Raw genomic sequence first — 16,747 nt, 5'->3', positions numbered from 1 at the left:
TCCACATCCCCCGCCCCAATCGCCCTACCATCGGTGGTCGGGCCTTCAGCCTCTCAGCCCCGAGGCTCTGGAACTCCATTCCCCCAGTGCCTTCGCCGCCTCCTCCCTTTCCTCCTTCAAGGCCGGTCTCAAGACCTTTCTCTTTGACCGTGCCTTCAGCTCCCCTCTCGACTCTCTTCCCCCTCCTCGCTCCCTCCCTTCCCTCCCCTCACCCTGACCATTTCCCCCCTGCTCGGGTCATGACCCAACTGTGCAGCGCCTTGGGACGTCCTCCTGACGTGAAAGGCGCTTTATAAATGGAATCTTGTTGTTGTTGTTATACAGTGTTGGGACATCCTCCCGACGTGAAAGGCACTCTACAAATGTAATTTTATTGTTGTTAATCAGGCAAATGTTTGGACTGGCATAATAATAATAATAATAATAATAATTATAATGTAAGGAACTATGGCAAGCAGATAAAGCAGGAGTTACAACCATTGGACACTGGTTTCATATCAAATGCAAGGATTATTATATTTTCTCCCTAGTCAAACGAGTGATCATTACTCCTAATTAATGATATTAGGGACTGTATGTTCAGACTTTTGCCTGTTGTAATTTTTAACCTTTAAAATTGATGCTTCTTGAAACCAATATTTTAGTAAATATCGGTTTTGTTGGATTGTGCGTGGGCACAACCTGATCTTGGATCTCTGATGTTTCCAGCATAGATGCAGGAGGGTACGTTTCCCTGGGATACTCGAGAATAAAGCCTAGACCTGAAATATTTCTTTGAATGAGGAAATTCTAAGTAAGTTTGATGTGCACAACTCAGATCCTGCTCTTTTTCCAAGTTGTTTGAATGCAACAGCTAAAAAANGTATTCTGATTAATCCGTTAGTTACAGCAGCACCTAGTGTTAAGTTTAGAGACAGCAGAAGCTAATACCAGAAACTCAGTGAGTCAGATTTTTTTTAATATATATAAAATAGATAGGTTTTGACAGAAAAGTTCATCATAGTATTCATTCAAAATGCATCTTTAAATAAGAAATCCTAAGCTGATCACTATACTGTTTTAAATGTAATAAGGCGCTATGTCAAAGGCAAGGATTATTACATTGTAGAGAGATCTTACGCGATAATTCTGAATGCCAGTTGCATCGCAACGACAACAACAACAACATTACATTTGTATAGCGCCTTTTCACGTCGGGAGGAAGTCCCAAGGCACTGGGAATAAGATCACCTTCTCCAGAGGAAAAATACACTGATTTTAATTGTGTGTGAGGTTAATAAGGATACAATTAAATGTATAGTAAGATTCTAAAGTAACTGCACAACTGGATCTTTTGAAGTTGTGAAAAAGTATGTCTTTTATATAGTGTAGAGAAAGAGGTAGAAAACAAAATTGCAGAAAGGGACAGAAACTTAGAGAATTCTCGAGAGACACAGAGTGAGAGAAAGAGAACCAGAAAAGATGAGGATTGGCAGGGTATCCAACTACAGTATGGCATCTAATGCAATAATATAATCCTTGTATTTTGGTACGGCACCTTATCACATTGTCAAGACGTCACAAAGCACTCTACGAGAAATGCTGTAAAGTGTTGTGACTGTATTTGTAATATTTTAATTAGCACTATAGTCAATTTATATTTGAATGATATCCAATTATCTGCATTGATTGCATATCCACAATGGGGCTGGTTCCATTTGCTAATTAATATGCATAATCAGATATCTAACATATCAAAACGTGTGTTCATCTGAGGAGTTTACTGATCCTAACACCTACTATATCTTTTTTTATCAGGGTGTCGATATGGCTTCTTCTTCAGTGGCTGACTCTTCAGTTTGTGTAGGAAGTGAGAAAGATCTCAAGCAATGTAAAAGGCTAACAACTGTTGTTGACGGCAGAGAAGTTGCAATTTTCTATCATAGTGGGAATTTTTATGCAATGGACTTGCGCTGTTATCGTAAGTAGTGACAGCAGTTGAGGTAACATCAACTACAGGGCATCCCTGTCAAAATGCATCCTAGTATAACATGGGTCCACTTACAATGTACGATGGACCAGCATTGGACACCTGGCTCCAGCTGCTAGAAAATGGGTGGCTTTTGGGTCATTAGGTCACTGCTTCTTGCTCAATATAGGCAGGAAACACTGATGTCATAAATTAACAAAGATAGCAACAACAACTTGCATTTCCTCCTGCAAGGCCTGTCTCAAGACCTTTCTCTTTGACCGTGCCTTCAGCTCCCCTCTCGACTCTTTACCCCCTCCTCGCTCCCTCCCTTCCCTCCCCCTGACCATTTCCCCCCTGCTCGGGTCCTGACCCAACTGCACAGCGCCTTGGGACGTCCTCCCGACGTGAAAGACGCTCTATAAATGGAATCTTGTTGTTGATGTTGTTGTTATACAGTGCCCTTCAAGCAGGATAGAATCCCAGCGTGCTTCCTGTGCATTGCACATGTGAAATGTGCAAGAATTGATGTCAGCAATGCTTCATGCACATAGCATGCATGGCTGCACATCCAACATGCAGGAAGCAATGGCATTGGCAACCTGACAACTTGAAAGATGGTCATTTTTTAGCATGTATATAACATGGTTTTGAATTTCTGGACCCAAACAACTGCGTTATAATAGGGTTGTCTTGTGGTCACTTCAGAGAAATGGTTGAAATGCTCCAGGACCATTATCTTAGTTGATAGCTACATTTTAGGATAACTTCTGCCAGACTGGATTAGAAAGCATCTGAAATGTTGCCACTTAGATCAATCCTCACATCTTTACATATAAATGTACTGTCTAAACTGCAAAGTGTGGTGACATCTAGGAACAAGGAAGTTTTTGTTTAAGGTTCTCTCCCTCTCTCACACAACCACACACATAATACACTTCTGTTTCCAATATTGGCATCCATTGCTTTTGTGAAGGATGTTTGTGCAGAGAAATTATTGCTTCATATGCTTTGTGTTAATGGATAAGGTAGTATTATAGCACAGGAAAACTCTTTCAAATCATGCCCCCGATTCAAAAATGCAGATCATTAAAGTTACAGGATCTAATATATTTGCTTATTATCTGTGTAGTTTAGTAAATGATGTACTTTCAGTTACTGCATGTAGTGTATTGTTTTTATGGGGGAGGAATGGGATTATATGATTGGCAAGGTGATCAGATCACTGAGGTCTCCCATGTTGATATAGTAGAAATCTGGTTTGAGGTCACCTCGGTAATCCAGCCACCTAACAATTGCGAGCACACTTTCACAGTATCTTTCATTGTCAATGTTAAAAGATAGGCTGCTCGACGCTGCTGCTGTGGGTGGAGTGGGCTCCGGTCACGCATGCGCAGCGCGGAGAGTGTTTGAATTGTGGAAGCGGCACAAGCAGAAAATCGACTTCGCCCAGTGCCCGTGGCCTAACTTGAACCAATTGCGGGCAGCAGTATCCCACAAATAGACGTGGATTGAGTGACCAAATTATTATCAACGTTTTTTTTAAAAAGCGATTATTACTCTCGGAAAAGCGATCCACCAATTGACAAACAATTGGGTTCCTACTTACTGCTAGGTAAACAGTGGCATGTGGAGTAAGTAATCAAACCCAGGTCCACTGAGCTACAGGACTCCCAAGAACAAAGACTTGGGAACCACAGAATGTACATTGGGGTACTGCTAGAGTTTAATTAGCTAAAGCTGCATAGCTTGCCATGGAGAACACTGTTTAGCAAGCTTCCCATTGCCTGGAAAGCTAGGACCACCCTACCTAGTAATACTTTGGTTTTAGGGTTAAAAGGAGCTGAGTGGGAGAATCTCCTGCCCCCAGTAGCTGCTCTGTCCCTCCAAGTTCTGTCAAAGAGCCAGTCTGGCTGGTCTATCATCAGCAATGCCCTAGAATACTGTGGACCTGCCTGGCTCAGTAAGAGGACTGTCAAGACTGCAACAGAGGATTGACTCGATTCTTACATTTACTTGCCAAGTACATCACCTTGAAGCCAACTCAGCTCCTTGGAGACCCTGCTTATCTCCTACCACCCACCCAACCCTGAAAAAATGGCTGAAAAAAGTAATAATTGCATATGATTTTCTCCCCAGATGCAGGAGGACCTTTACACCTTGGAGAAATTGAGGTAAATTTGTTAATAGAAATATCTGATTTTGCACAGAGTTGCTATTTAGCCATGTTGCAGCACTGCTGGGGCCTGGACTTAACATGGTGATCTTCTCCTGTCCTCCTTTCTTTAGTTCTGTTATGGTCCTACATGAGATGGGATTGGACCATCTCAATCTAGTTCTTGGTGGTCATGTAGTCATAATAATAATAATAATAATCCTTGCATTTGATATAGCGCTTTTCACGTCGGGAGGACGTCCCAAAGCGCTTCACAGAACACACCGTAAAGTGAATTGATTGTATATTTGTGGGCGAACGCGGCAGCCAATTGGGCACAGCAATGTCCCACAAACAGTCGTAGATTGAAAATGACCAATTTATTATTGTTTTCGGTTTTGGAGGGATTATTATTAGGTGTGTGGAGTAAGGAAACTTGCCCAAGGTTTCGCCCTGCCTGGAATTGAACTCAGGTCTCTCGCTTGCAAAGCAAGTGCTCTAACCACCGAGCTACAGGACTCCGTAGCTCCAAAGTGCTCCTAATTTGGTGCAATTATGCAAGTTCACTCAGGTGAGAAGGACAATTTGTTTGGGAAGCAGGAAAAGGTGTTTTGGAGGCTTTTTGAATTTAGTTCAAAAACAAAGTGAGATTTGTTTGCTGGTAAATATACAGACAATGACAAAATTAGCACAGGGCAATACCCCAAATGTTAGTAAAAATACTATCCAGTGGAAAATACCCACTGTTCTGTTTCAGCTGGAGAAGAGAAAGCTTTACTCTATCTGGTTAAGCTGAAGTGGGAGTAGTTGATGTTGATATTGACTGACAGCAATTTATATAACGTTTTACCTTGGGGGATGTTTCAAAGCACATCACACAATTCACTGGGAGTCTGAGCTCGGGGCAGCGGAAGCTGAGGAGGCTGCACATAAAAGAGGAAGTGAAATTGTGCTGACCTGGATGTGTGCCATATTTTCTTTTAGGTTAGGAACTGCACACAGATTTTATGATCTCAAACTCTGTTCTCCACTGTATTTTCTTACACCCCAGATAAATGGTTGGCCTTTTTATGTATTGAACCTTAGGCCCTTTATCTTTCTCTGTTTAGGATATTAATGGGGAGCCATGTATTGTCTGCCCATGGCACAAGTACAAAATCACTTTGTCTGAAGGAAAAGGTCTTTATCAATCAGTGGACCCCAAAAACCCCATCGCACCCACTCCTTGGGTCTCCAAAGGAGTGAAACAAAGGACTCACACTGTGACTATTAAAAATGGACATGTTTATTTGACTCTGTTGGATATGAGCACGCATAGAGATTCAGATTATTATTTATCTGAAAAGTTCAAAAAGTTGTCGGCATTTTAAACAAATAATTTTGGCTGTTTGTCCAGTGAAATGGATTATTTAAAAAGCTATTTTTTATGGAACCTATAATTAATTTACAATATTTGTAACTGAAACATTTCCTTCTTGTGGAAATGGATAGCAGTGTGTATGTTGTAGGGTGTTAGTTTTTCCTACAGAGATATGTGCTTTTTCCCTTACCAGTTTCCCTCCTCTTCGCCTGCTGGAGTATGGCTTAGATTGTTGTCATGCCGTGATACCTCTGTGAAGTGACCTTTCTTCAGTGTGTGTGTGTGTGTGTGTGTTGGCGGGCACTGTGACAGTGGGAGTATCACAGCCAAGCCTGATCTTGCCCTTACTCAGACACCCACATCTCCAATACTCTTCAGTGCAGTATTACCTCCTTGATATGCGCAATAGCACCAGCTGCAGTTATAACATTTAATACAAATGTACATCTGATATGAGAACTTGGTATACAAACTGTAAACAGAAAGGGTATATACTGCTATTCCAGTTTCATTCAGACACCTCCAATTAATAATGTAGCTTTAAGTTCTATTTCCAAGCCCCTGGCCTAATCCCACTCCTCTTGACTCAAGGGCTCTTGGATTTAATTGCAGTGGGCTGATTTAAAGGTGAGAGTACATTATTCAGAGTTCTGTCATGTGAGTAATCACATTTGCTAGTGTACAAGAGCACCATTGAACCCCCATACTGTTCTCATTTATTTCCTGGCCCCTGGAGAATTCTGTGGCATAGGTTTAACTGCCACATCTGTGCCGATAGTAACCAACTCTTCATCTCTGCTCTCGGAATCTGACTGATATGATTGAATGCCTGTCTGACATCAAGTCCTGCACGAGCCATAATTTTCTGCAGCTGAATCTCATTAATGAGGATGAACTAATGCAGTGAACCATTGCTGAGCTGCTTGATACTGAGCTGGGATTCAAATTTCACATCCTGTCAATCAACTCGCCTCTTTCACCTCCAAACTATTACTGATTTATTCCTACCTCACCCACTCCTGCATTATCCCTCACCCTTGATTTCCTCCTACTTTCCCAATACTCTCCACACCTGCCTTTCAACCATCACTGTCTCCAGAACTCTGCAGCCCAAGTTCATTGTCGCACAAGACTCTGCACACTTATTCCCTCCATTCTCTCTAAACTTCCATTATTTCACCGGATCAATTTTAAGTTTCTTGACCTGGTCTTCAAATGCATCCCCTCCTGCGTATGCCAACTTCTCCTGTGTTATTCCTTTGCCCACCTCCTCCACTCTTCCTATTTAGGTCTGTTACTCGCTCCCCACTCTCTCTACCTTACCAGTGACTGAGCCTTCAGCCACCAAGCACTGTCCTCTGGAACTTTCTTTGATCCATTCCGCCTTTTGCTACCTCTCTTGCTTGTCAATACTTTTTACAGACTTGTTGAAAATTCCTTCATATGAAAGGTGTTACATAAATGCATGTTATTCCAATAATGCCAAGAATTAATCAAAACAAAAAACACTGCAGATGCTGGAAATCTGAAACAAGAACAGAAGTCGCTGGGAACACTCAGCAGGTCAGGCTGCATCTATGGAGAAAAGAAAGTGAGTCAACGATTCAGGTCCATGACCATTCATCAGAACCCACGTTACTGTCGGCATAGATGAGGAAGTTAAACCTATGTTGATTGTTCTGATGAAGGATCAAAGACCCAAAACGTTGACTCACTTTCCTTTCTCCATAGATGCTTCTTGATCTGCTGAGTGTTCCCAGCGACTTCTGTTTTTGCCAAGAGTTAATGTTAGCTTAACATCTCAACATGTGTATTTGAATGTCCAAGTTAATGTGCAGTTCAACATGTACTGCTGTATACCAAAACCTACGCAAGTGTTATTTTATTTTTGTAAAAAGAATCTTTGTACAGAATAAAGGACACAACAACAACAAGATTCCATTTATAGAGCGCCTTTCACGTCAGGAGGACGTCCCAAGGCGCTGGACAGTTGGGTCGGGACCCGAGCAGGGGGGAAATGGTCAGGGTGAGGGGAGGGAAGGGAGGGACCGAGGAGGGGTAGAGAGTCGAGAGGGGAGCTGAAGGCACGGTCAAAGAGAAAGGTCTTGAGACCGGCCTTGAAGGAGGAAAGGGAGGAGTCGGCGAAGGCACTGGGGGATGGAGTTCCAGAGCCTCGGGGCTGAGAGGCTGAAGGCCCGACCACCGATGGTAGGGCGGTTGGGGAGGGGGATGTGGAGCAGACCGGAGCCAGAGGAACGGAGGGTACGGGCAGGTAGGTAGGGGGATAGTAGGTCGGAGAGATAGGAGGGAGCAAGGCCGTGAATGGCCTTGTAGGTGAGGATGAGGATCTTGAATTCGATCCTCTGGGGGATGGGGAGCCAGTGGAGGTGAGCGAGGGTGGGAGTGATGTGGTCGCGAAGCCTGGTGCGGGACAGTACACGAGCTGCAGAGTTCTGAATGACCTGCAGCTTGTGGAGGGAGGTGGCGGGAAGGCCGGCGAGGAGAGAGTTCCCATAGTCCAGCCTTGAGATGATAAAGGCGTGGACCAGAGTTTCAGCAGCGTGAGGGGTGAGGTAGTGCCATAGTCTGGTGATGTTTCGGAGGTGATGGAAGGCGGTGCCAGTTGTGGTGCGGATATGAGGAAGAAAGGACAGCTCAGGGTCGAACAGAACGCCGAGGTTCCTGACTGGCTTTGAGAGGTGGAGAGTGCAGCCTTGGATGCTGATGCTGTCAGCGCCTGAGGTGCGGAGGCACTGACGCGAGCCAATCAAGAGGGCCTCAGTTTTACGCACGTTGAGCTGAACTGCAGGAGTCTTACCGTTGCTTCTATTGTCCAAAAAGATAGTTATGTTATAGTTCAGGTCCTCAGCAAAGGATTAAAATGCATTTGTTTCTTTGCCATTTCAAGTGAGAGTGTGTGTCTTAATAATAATAATATTAAGATGTTACGTTGAGAATTACAGGCCTATAACTTGCTTTGTTGAAGGCTCCATTATAGTTAGCCAAGGAGCTAAAAAGATGAAAGCCCGATTTTGTGATAATGAGATATGATTGCACTTTACATAAATCTATTTGGACTCCTTTATTTGATATTTTCAAAATAGGGATAATAACTAATTCATATCCAGAAATATTTGTCCCCATGCCCAACACAAAGAATACAACACATTATTTATTATAAAGCTGTTTTCAAGATCAAACAGTGCTTGGAAGTAATAATACTTGCATTTGACACAGTGCCTTTCAAGTCATCAAGACATCTCAAAGTACTTCATAGGATATATTGTGAAATGGAATGACTGTATTTTGTGGGTGAAAGGTAATGTGTAGTATACAACTACACCCAACTGGTGTAGTTGTATACCAAAAGTGCAAAGAGAATATTGGAAATATTTTGAAGGCATAACTAAAAAATTAAAAAAACGCTTGATACTTTGAGAGTTCTATCTTCAAGTGCCTAAATTCGAATTTTTTAATATAAGATTCTCTCTTTAACCCCATTTTGAAAATATCAAGTAGAGGACTCCAAATAGATTTATGTACAGCAAAATCATATCTCTTTTGCACTGTGTCAGACTTTCATCTCTGCAATTTGTCAGCATATTTATTTACACCACAATCGAGCAAATGTGTTTTTTTGATCAACCAGGTATCTGACACATGCAGAAATCCATCACTGCTTGAGAGTATCCAAATCAGACAAATTTCCATCCATACCACTTGTACATGGACATTTCAAACACGGGAATTTCCACGGTATAATAATCCTTGCATTTGTCATATCTTGTCGGTGAAACGTGGCAGCCAATTGCGGACAGCAATGTCGCACAAACCGCTATGGAGTGAGTGACCAATTTGTGCATGGAACTGGTAGTCTGGTTGGGATATTCCTAAGTGTGGTGATGGGTTTCTACACGTGTCAGACACCCAGCTGACCAAAACACATTTGATCCATGTGGGTAAATAAATATACTGACAGATTGCAAGCCATCCTGTTGATGTGATCTTATCTTACCACTCTTTCACTGTCCAGCCACCCCTTTCCGCAACTATTGATTTAGGAAAAAGTATTAAACTGAAATATTGTGCATGTTTTATATTGCTGCCTCTCACACCACAGATACCACAGTCCTGTAAACCAAGGAGAATATCCAATCCATTACGAACTTTTTTGGCCATTGTTTTCCCAACACAAAATTGTCAAACACTGTACATCAGAAAACACAGTTCTTAAAGCGATACTTTTTTATATGTCCTCAAAAATATATTTAGTGCCTTAATACTTTGTTATTTCTCTGTTAATGATCTTGATTTATTCCTGGGTGTTAATTGAATAATAAAAATTAAAGTAATTTTACTAGTAACAAATGCATATAAAAAGACTCAGCAGAACCATGAACATTACCAGTAACTCTAATGTAGTTAAGGAGTGAATTAACCTTTTATAAAGTTTATCTGGTGATTGACAGGAAGCGGCGTATCAAAGTTGTGTCCAAAGATCAGATTTTATCTGGATGTTTCACGCCACTCTTCTGTTTTAAATTGTAATGCTTGCAAACCTTAGCGTAGCTTGAGTTCCATAACTAAAGAGATTCCTATCAGCAGGCTGATGATTTGTGCTGTCTCTGGTTTGTTAGGAATTTAGGGCAATCAAAGCACAGATTGCAGAGTTTCTGAAGAATATTGAGTCCTGTAGCATATTGGTTAGAACACTCACTTCACAAGCGAGAGGACTTGGGTTCGATTTCCCAGGCAGGGTGAAACGTTAGGCACATTTCTTTACTCCACGTGCCACTGTTTACCTAGCAGTAAGTAGGAACCTGGTTGTTAGTCGATTGGCTGATCACTTTTCCACAGGTAATAAACATAATAATAATAATAATTTGAGCACTTAATCCACGACTGCTTGTGGGACACTGCTGTGCTTAATTGGCTGCCGCGTTTCGCCCACAAATATAGTCAATTCACTTTGTAGTATATTCTGTGAAGCGCTTTGAAACGCCTCAAAGTCATGATAAGGTGCTCTTATCAAATGCAAGAATTATTATTAATATTAATATGTGGTTGATGGATTTGGGGTTCTGATCTGCTGGATTTGCTAATATTGGTGATTCCTTTAACAATGTCTTCATCATTGTGTGTACTCATGACTTTAGACACATAGCTTCATTTTAATACAATTCCCCTTTTCTGTTGAGAAATAATACTTTGCATTTAGAAAATGATTTATGTTGTACTGTGTCAGACAGACATTTATGCGTGCAGACTGTGTTGATATACCTCCCACCTTAAAATGCCTTTACAGATAAACCACCAACATTGACTTTTCTCAGTGAGACTTTACTGCACCTTGTGGGTATAAATATTTGTAGTGTTATCTAGTGCTGTGCAAACACATGATGCAGATGCAGTAACTGAGCACGTACAGGAAAAACCTTTGTAACCTTGCACATCACAGACAGTATTGATGCAGAGTGAATTTGTGTCTTTGGCCTTTTGGCTCTTCTCCTAAAGGGATTGACGACTTCAAGTTAAGGTTGTACAGATGCCAATAGTTGTCTGTTACCTTCACCAACTGGCCATTCCACACATTTGAGCCTAAACTGAGCATCAGCAGGCTATTCAATCATGGAATATGTTATATCCGAGCCTGAGCTTGCTCTTGTCTTGATGTCCGCGCATGTAACTGGAAATAAGTGAAAATGGGATTTATAACAGATAGCTGGAAAAATATCATCCCAGAAAAAAAGTGTGATTAATGTTTCGAATAATCTACCAAGGCAATGAGACAAATATTGGGATTATTCAAGACGCAGCTGGATCCTATGATAGCAGAGTTAATGCACTGAGCCTCAGTGTGCCAGATGGCCTTTCCTAATTCATGTCTTTCCTCATGTCCTCTGGGACAGTTGTAACCCTAGCAACTAACAAAGATCACTGCTAACTGAGAATGAAGGAGAGCAGTACATAATGATAATCCTTGCATTTGATATAGTGCTTTTCACGTCTTCTAGACGTCTCAAAGCACGTCACAGAATTGACTCTAAAGTGAATTGACTGTATTTTGGGGGGAAAAACGTGGCATCCAATTGCGCACAGCAGTGTCCCACAAACAGTTGTGGTTTGAAATGACCAATTTATTAATTTTTTTTGTATGTCTTCTCTAATAAACCATGTGTATATTAGCTTCTAGTGCAGTACACTCTAAGTCACACAACTAAATCTTTGTCCCCTTGAAGTAAATAGTAACACTTGAGTTTCCACTTCTCCTTCATACAATTCCATTCAGTCATAGCAATCATGCAATCTTTATTTAAAAAGACTGGCATTCTGTAACTATGCCTCAAATACTTCAATGCTGCCTTTTTAAGTCTACAGCAGCAATTGATTATTTCATTCCTCGCTGGTGACTGAAATGTATCTGCATTTGCATCAGTGGTTTAAGGGTTGGAAATGTGGTTTCATAACTCTCCTAAATGCTTGTGGCAGCCCACCAGCACACACAGCAGTGGCAACGTAAAGAGTGCTGCAAAGAAACCAGATCTTATGATGTCTAAACAAGAAGCTCCAGGTAACATTAAAACATGAAACATTAAGTAAAATTTTATACAGTATTTCAAAAAATCCTTTACAAAATATAATTTACATGGGTAAGTGGTTCTTTCTGGACAAGAAGTGGGAAGCTTGCAATCTGTTCACAACAGCAATTTACACAATTTTACTTAGGGGTTAAACACTAGGGTTATCTGAAAACGGTCTTCGTGGTTCCCAAGCCTTGGCTCTTGCCAACTTGTTCCTAATATTTTCTGAAATTAGATAAGCAGTGTACATCACATTGTTCCAGACAAGGGAAATTTCCATGTCTAGATGGCATACATATGTGTTTGGTTAAGATCCTCTTTAAATAGTGGCCAATCTGTAGGTCAGAAGTAACTCCGAAGTGGCCCCCTAAACAATTGCACAAATCTAGGTAAGTTCGTGTTCGATCGTTAATGTGTTTTCATTTTTTTCTTAAATCAATTATGGCCTAAATCAAGAAATATTCACTCAACAACATATATTTTGTTGGCTTACCATAAAGGTTTGCCACCACTGCTCTTAACCATAATGATAGGTTTAGCTGTGTGTCACACACGTGGATGGCCAAAAGAAAATTCTGTGTTTTCTTATGTATTTTATTTCAACTTTTCTTTTAATCTTTCCTAACCCTATTCTGTCTATTCCAATTTGTTTTTATATTTTAAATGTTAACACCTGTTTCTCATCTTTCTTTCAGCCCACCCTGTTCTTTTTTGAAATCATTGTTTTTCCGGGATGAAAACCATCGTTAACAGTTTAGTTTCTGCCATGAAAACTGTAACTTGATCTGGCCTATCATGATGTGAAGCAACAACAAAATTACATTTGTTTAGCGCCTCTCACTTCGGGAGGAAGTCCCAAGACCCTGGACAGACAGAGTTATGGACCCGAGCTGGGGGTCGGGGTCAGGGAGGGTGGAGGGCAGGGGGGAAGCAGGGAGATCAAAAGCACGGTCGAAGAGGAGGGTCTTGAAGTGGGTCTTGAAGGTGGCGAGGGAGGGGGCGAGATGGAGGGATTGCGGGATGGAGTTCTAGAGGGTGGGTGCAGAGTGGCGGAAGGCCCACCCGCTGATAGTGGGGCGAACAAGGTGGGGGACGTGAGGGCAGGCTGGAGCCCGCTGAGCGGAGGGAGCAAACAGGGTGGTAGGAGTTTAGGAGGTCGGAGAGGTAGGGGGGAGCAAGATCGTGGAGGGCTTTGAAGGTGAGGACCAGGATCTTGAACTGTATCCTCTGTGTAATGGGAAGCCAGTGGAGTTGGGCAAGGATGGGAGTGATAGGGTTGCAGAGCTTAGTGTGGGAGAGGACACGGGCTGCGGAGTTCTGGATGATCTGCAGCCTACGGAGGGAGGAGTTGGGGAGGCCGATAAGCAGTGAGCTTGCTTAGTCGAGCCTTAATGTAATGAGGGCACGTATGAGCAGCAGTAAGGTGACAGATTTTAATTCTATTGGATATAACAGGACACCCCAAATTATGGGAAACCTTGGGATGAAAGAGTGGATACTGTGTATCTTTTAACATAGACAGTTTGTGTCCTTGGATGAAACTGATGACTATCAAGTGAAAAGTTGCCAATAAGTTACAATAAGTTTAAAATTGATTTCTTGTGAATAGCATCTTATGTTTCAATTTCATTTTGCAAAGTACATAACTATTCTCTCAGATTTCAGACCATAAATGAGCAAGAAAACAAAATGTCATTATATTATGATTATTAGTCAATCCACTTTACAATATATATGTGAATGATTTTGGGATGTCTCAACAATGTAATAAGGAGCTATATCAACTGCAAGGATTATTATTATTATTATTATTATTATTACCCACCCAGTCTTTTGTGAGATCGGTGCTCTATGTTTACAGCGCAAAGAACTCGGGTATTTTTATTCCAGGTATGGTGCCTTTGATCATCATGTGCTTCTGGCTGGGAGTAAATCAGAAGGAAATTGTAAAGCTCCTCCACGCTATACTTGTTCAGTGAAATCCACTGAGCACTGGTTGTTGAAAACATTGTGTTTAAAGGCAGCTCAGGGAATGGAGCTTGCAAAGAACTGCAGCCTGGAGCCATCTAAACAGCCAGCTGCAGAGCAACTCACTTCCTCCTCAATGGTGCAACCATTTCCTGCCTTGTGTTACTCCATTTCCTTCATTGCCAGGGACCTTCTAATGGTCTTTTAATATAGGTCACTGATGCTTGCTTTAAGCCATTGGCTGAGATCCTGCTGTGGTTAGTGGCTGCAGAGCAGCTGGGAGAGGCACTTGGTGTCATCATAGAATCATACAGCACAGAAGGAGGCCATTCGGCTCATCTTGGTCACTCAATCCATTACTGTTTGTGGGACACTGCTGTGCACAATTGGCTACCGCGTTTTGCCTACAAAATATACAGTCAATTCACTTTATAATATATTCTATGAAGCGCTTTCAGACGTCTCAAAGATGTAATAAGGCACTATATCAAATGCAAGGATTATTATTATCTGCAAATTGAACAACTGTACACTGAGTCTGCGAATCCAGATGATAAATATATACAAGGATCAGGAGGAGTTGCTGCATGGACTCCTGAGGAACTCTACCTTTTCCCGCATTTTGACCTCAAATGGAGCAGTGAGTGAACTGCAACTCATCTTCCACTGAGGTATCATACAACCAGAAGAGGGAGCTTTCAATATGTCCAGACTTGGGCTGTTTCCCAGATCGAGCAACTGCTGCCAGAATGATAAAAAACATCATTTGCATTTAAATATTACTTATAATTGGATGTATTTATCATTATTATTTATATAGTGTTGCTCACATAAAACAAAATGTGATGGACTGGAAGTTAAGTGAATGTTGTTCTACTGTACTGGTAAAAGGCCTAAATGTCCCTGTTCTCAGCAGTAAACAACTTTATGTACTTTGAGATCAGGCTGTAATCCTTGCAGGATAAAACAAAGATGCTTTTGATGCACAGATAATAATAATCCTTGTCATTTAATATACTTCATGTCAGATGGCTGTCTCCGAATGTTTCACAGAATTTACTCTAAAGTGTCGTTACTGAATATTTTCAAAGTGAACTCAGCAGCTAATTTTGCACACAGTCCCACAAATAACTATGCAAAGTGAATGACTAATTGTATCTGAAGCTTGTTGGCCAGAACACTGAGAGAATTCCCTCTTATTTTAAATAGTGCTATGGGATCTTTAACATCCACCTTTACAGGACCTTGGTTATACACCTCAGAAGGACAGCACCCCAGCAATAAATTGGAATGTCACCACACCTCTCCAGTGCGTCAAAGACATTCAAGTTGTTGGGTCTCATTACAAACAAATTCTCTTTTTCTTCACAGTTAGAAGCTCATATTTGGGGATTCTGGTAGTATTGACACATGTCCAGAGATGTGGAGTCCTGTAGCTTTGTGGTTAGAGCACTCACCTCGCACGTGAGAGAACCTGGGTTTGATTCCAGGGAAGGGCGAAACGTTGGTCAAGTTTCCTTATTCCACACGCCTCTGTTTAGCTAGCATGAAGTAGGAACCCAGTTGTCACTCGATTGGCGGATTGCTTTTCCGGGGGTAATAATCCCTTTAAAAAATAATTTGGTCACTTGATCCACGATTGGTTGTTTGACACTGCTGTGAGCAATTGGCTGCCTACAAAATATATAGTCAATTCACTTTGCAGTATATTCTGTGAAGTGCTTTAAGACTTCTAGAAGATGTGATAAAGCACTATATCAAATGCAAGCATTCTTAATAATATTATTATTATATTGACATCAGGTAGCCTGGAAACTAAAAGGCATAGCCTGGAAATAAACTGAAGGTCTCCCTGAACGGTTTTCTTTACCTTAGTTCTGGTTTCAAGATTAATCCGAGGCCATTACATTTTGAAGGAAGATCTACTGAGCGGAGGGAGTGAACAGGATGGTAGGGGGTTAGGAGGTTGCAGAGGTAGGGGGGGGGAGCAAGACCATGGGGGGCTTTGAAGGTGAGGACCAGGATCTTGAACTCTAACCTCTGTGTGATGGGAAGCCAATCAAGTTGGGCAAGGATGGGGGTGATAGGGTCGTGGAGTCTTGTGCTGGACAGGACATGGACTGCAGAGTTCGGGATGATCTGCAGCCCGTGGAGGGAGGAGTTGGGGAGGCCAACAAGCAATGAGTTTGCATAGTCGAGCGTGTATGAGGGTTTCGGCGGCCTGCGGTGTGAGACAGTGGTGGAGCCGGGCAATGTTGTGGAGGTGGGGGATGGCAGAGCAGGTCATGGCACAGATGTGGGGTAGAAAGGATAGTTGAGGGTCAAACAAAACCGCAAAATTCTGGACTGGCTTAGTGAGGTGGAGTGTGCAACCATGGATGGTGATGCTGTCAGCTCCTGAGGTGAGGAGGCGCTGACGGGAGCCAATCAGGAGAGCCTCGGTCTTGTTGACGTTTAACTGAAGAACGTTAGCTCTCATCCAGGACTTGATGTCTGACAGACATTAAGTCAGGACAGCTTTGACATGCAAAGGTCTACAGAATAATAATAATATCCATAATAATAATAATCCTTGCATTTGATATAGCATCTTATCATTCGAGTTATTTAATTATTTTTGAAGGGATCATTACCCCAGAAATCATTAAGTGATCCTTAATAATTTATTAATAATTAATTATTAATCCTTACTAATGGAACCACAGAGCCTGGGTAAATAATAATATAGGGTCCAG

At 41.8% G+C, this 16,747-nt stretch overlaps 1 protein-coding gene across 1 annotated transcript; it reads left to right on the top strand.

Annotated features, from left to right (window-relative positions):
• The first annotated feature begins 1,806 nt into the window (after positions 1-1,806).
• On the top strand, positions 1,807-5,473 carry rfesd (Rieske (Fe-S) domain containing). Its single transcript, XM_007893084.2, has 3 exons — positions 1,807-1,960; positions 4,088-4,122; positions 5,213-5,473. The coding sequence occupies exons 1-3, from the start codon at positions 1,807-1,809 to the stop codon at positions 5,471-5,473; spliced, it is 450 nt and encodes a 149-aa protein (XP_007891275.2).
• Positions 5,474-16,747: the final 11,274 nt, after the last annotated feature.

Source organism: Callorhinchus milii, unplaced genomic scaffold, assembly GCF_018977255.1.
Source record: "Callorhinchus milii isolate IMCB2004 unplaced genomic scaffold, IMCB_Cmil_1.0 Scaffold1, whole genome shotgun sequence".
Classification (NCBI taxonomy): Eukaryota; Metazoa; Chordata; class Chondrichthyes; order Chimaeriformes; family Callorhinchidae; genus Callorhinchus; species Callorhinchus milii.
Note: the sequence above shows the minus strand (reverse complement) of the source record. Positions and strands in the feature narration are given on the sequence as shown.

Bases quoted from the DNA above. Each gene is read 5' to 3' on its own strand.
- rfesd (XM_007893084.2), top strand. From the start codon at position 1,807: ATGGCTTCTTCTTCAGTGGCTGACTCTTCAGTTTGTGTAGGAAGTGAG. The intron at 1,961-4,087 runs GTAAGTAGTGAC...TTTTCTCCCCAG, and splicing joins AATGGACTTGCGCTGTTATC to ATGCAGGAGGACCTTTACAC. The intron at 4,123-5,212 runs GTAAATTTGTTA...TTCTCTGTTTAG, and splicing joins TACACCTTGGAGAAATTGAG to GATATTAATGGGGAGCCATG.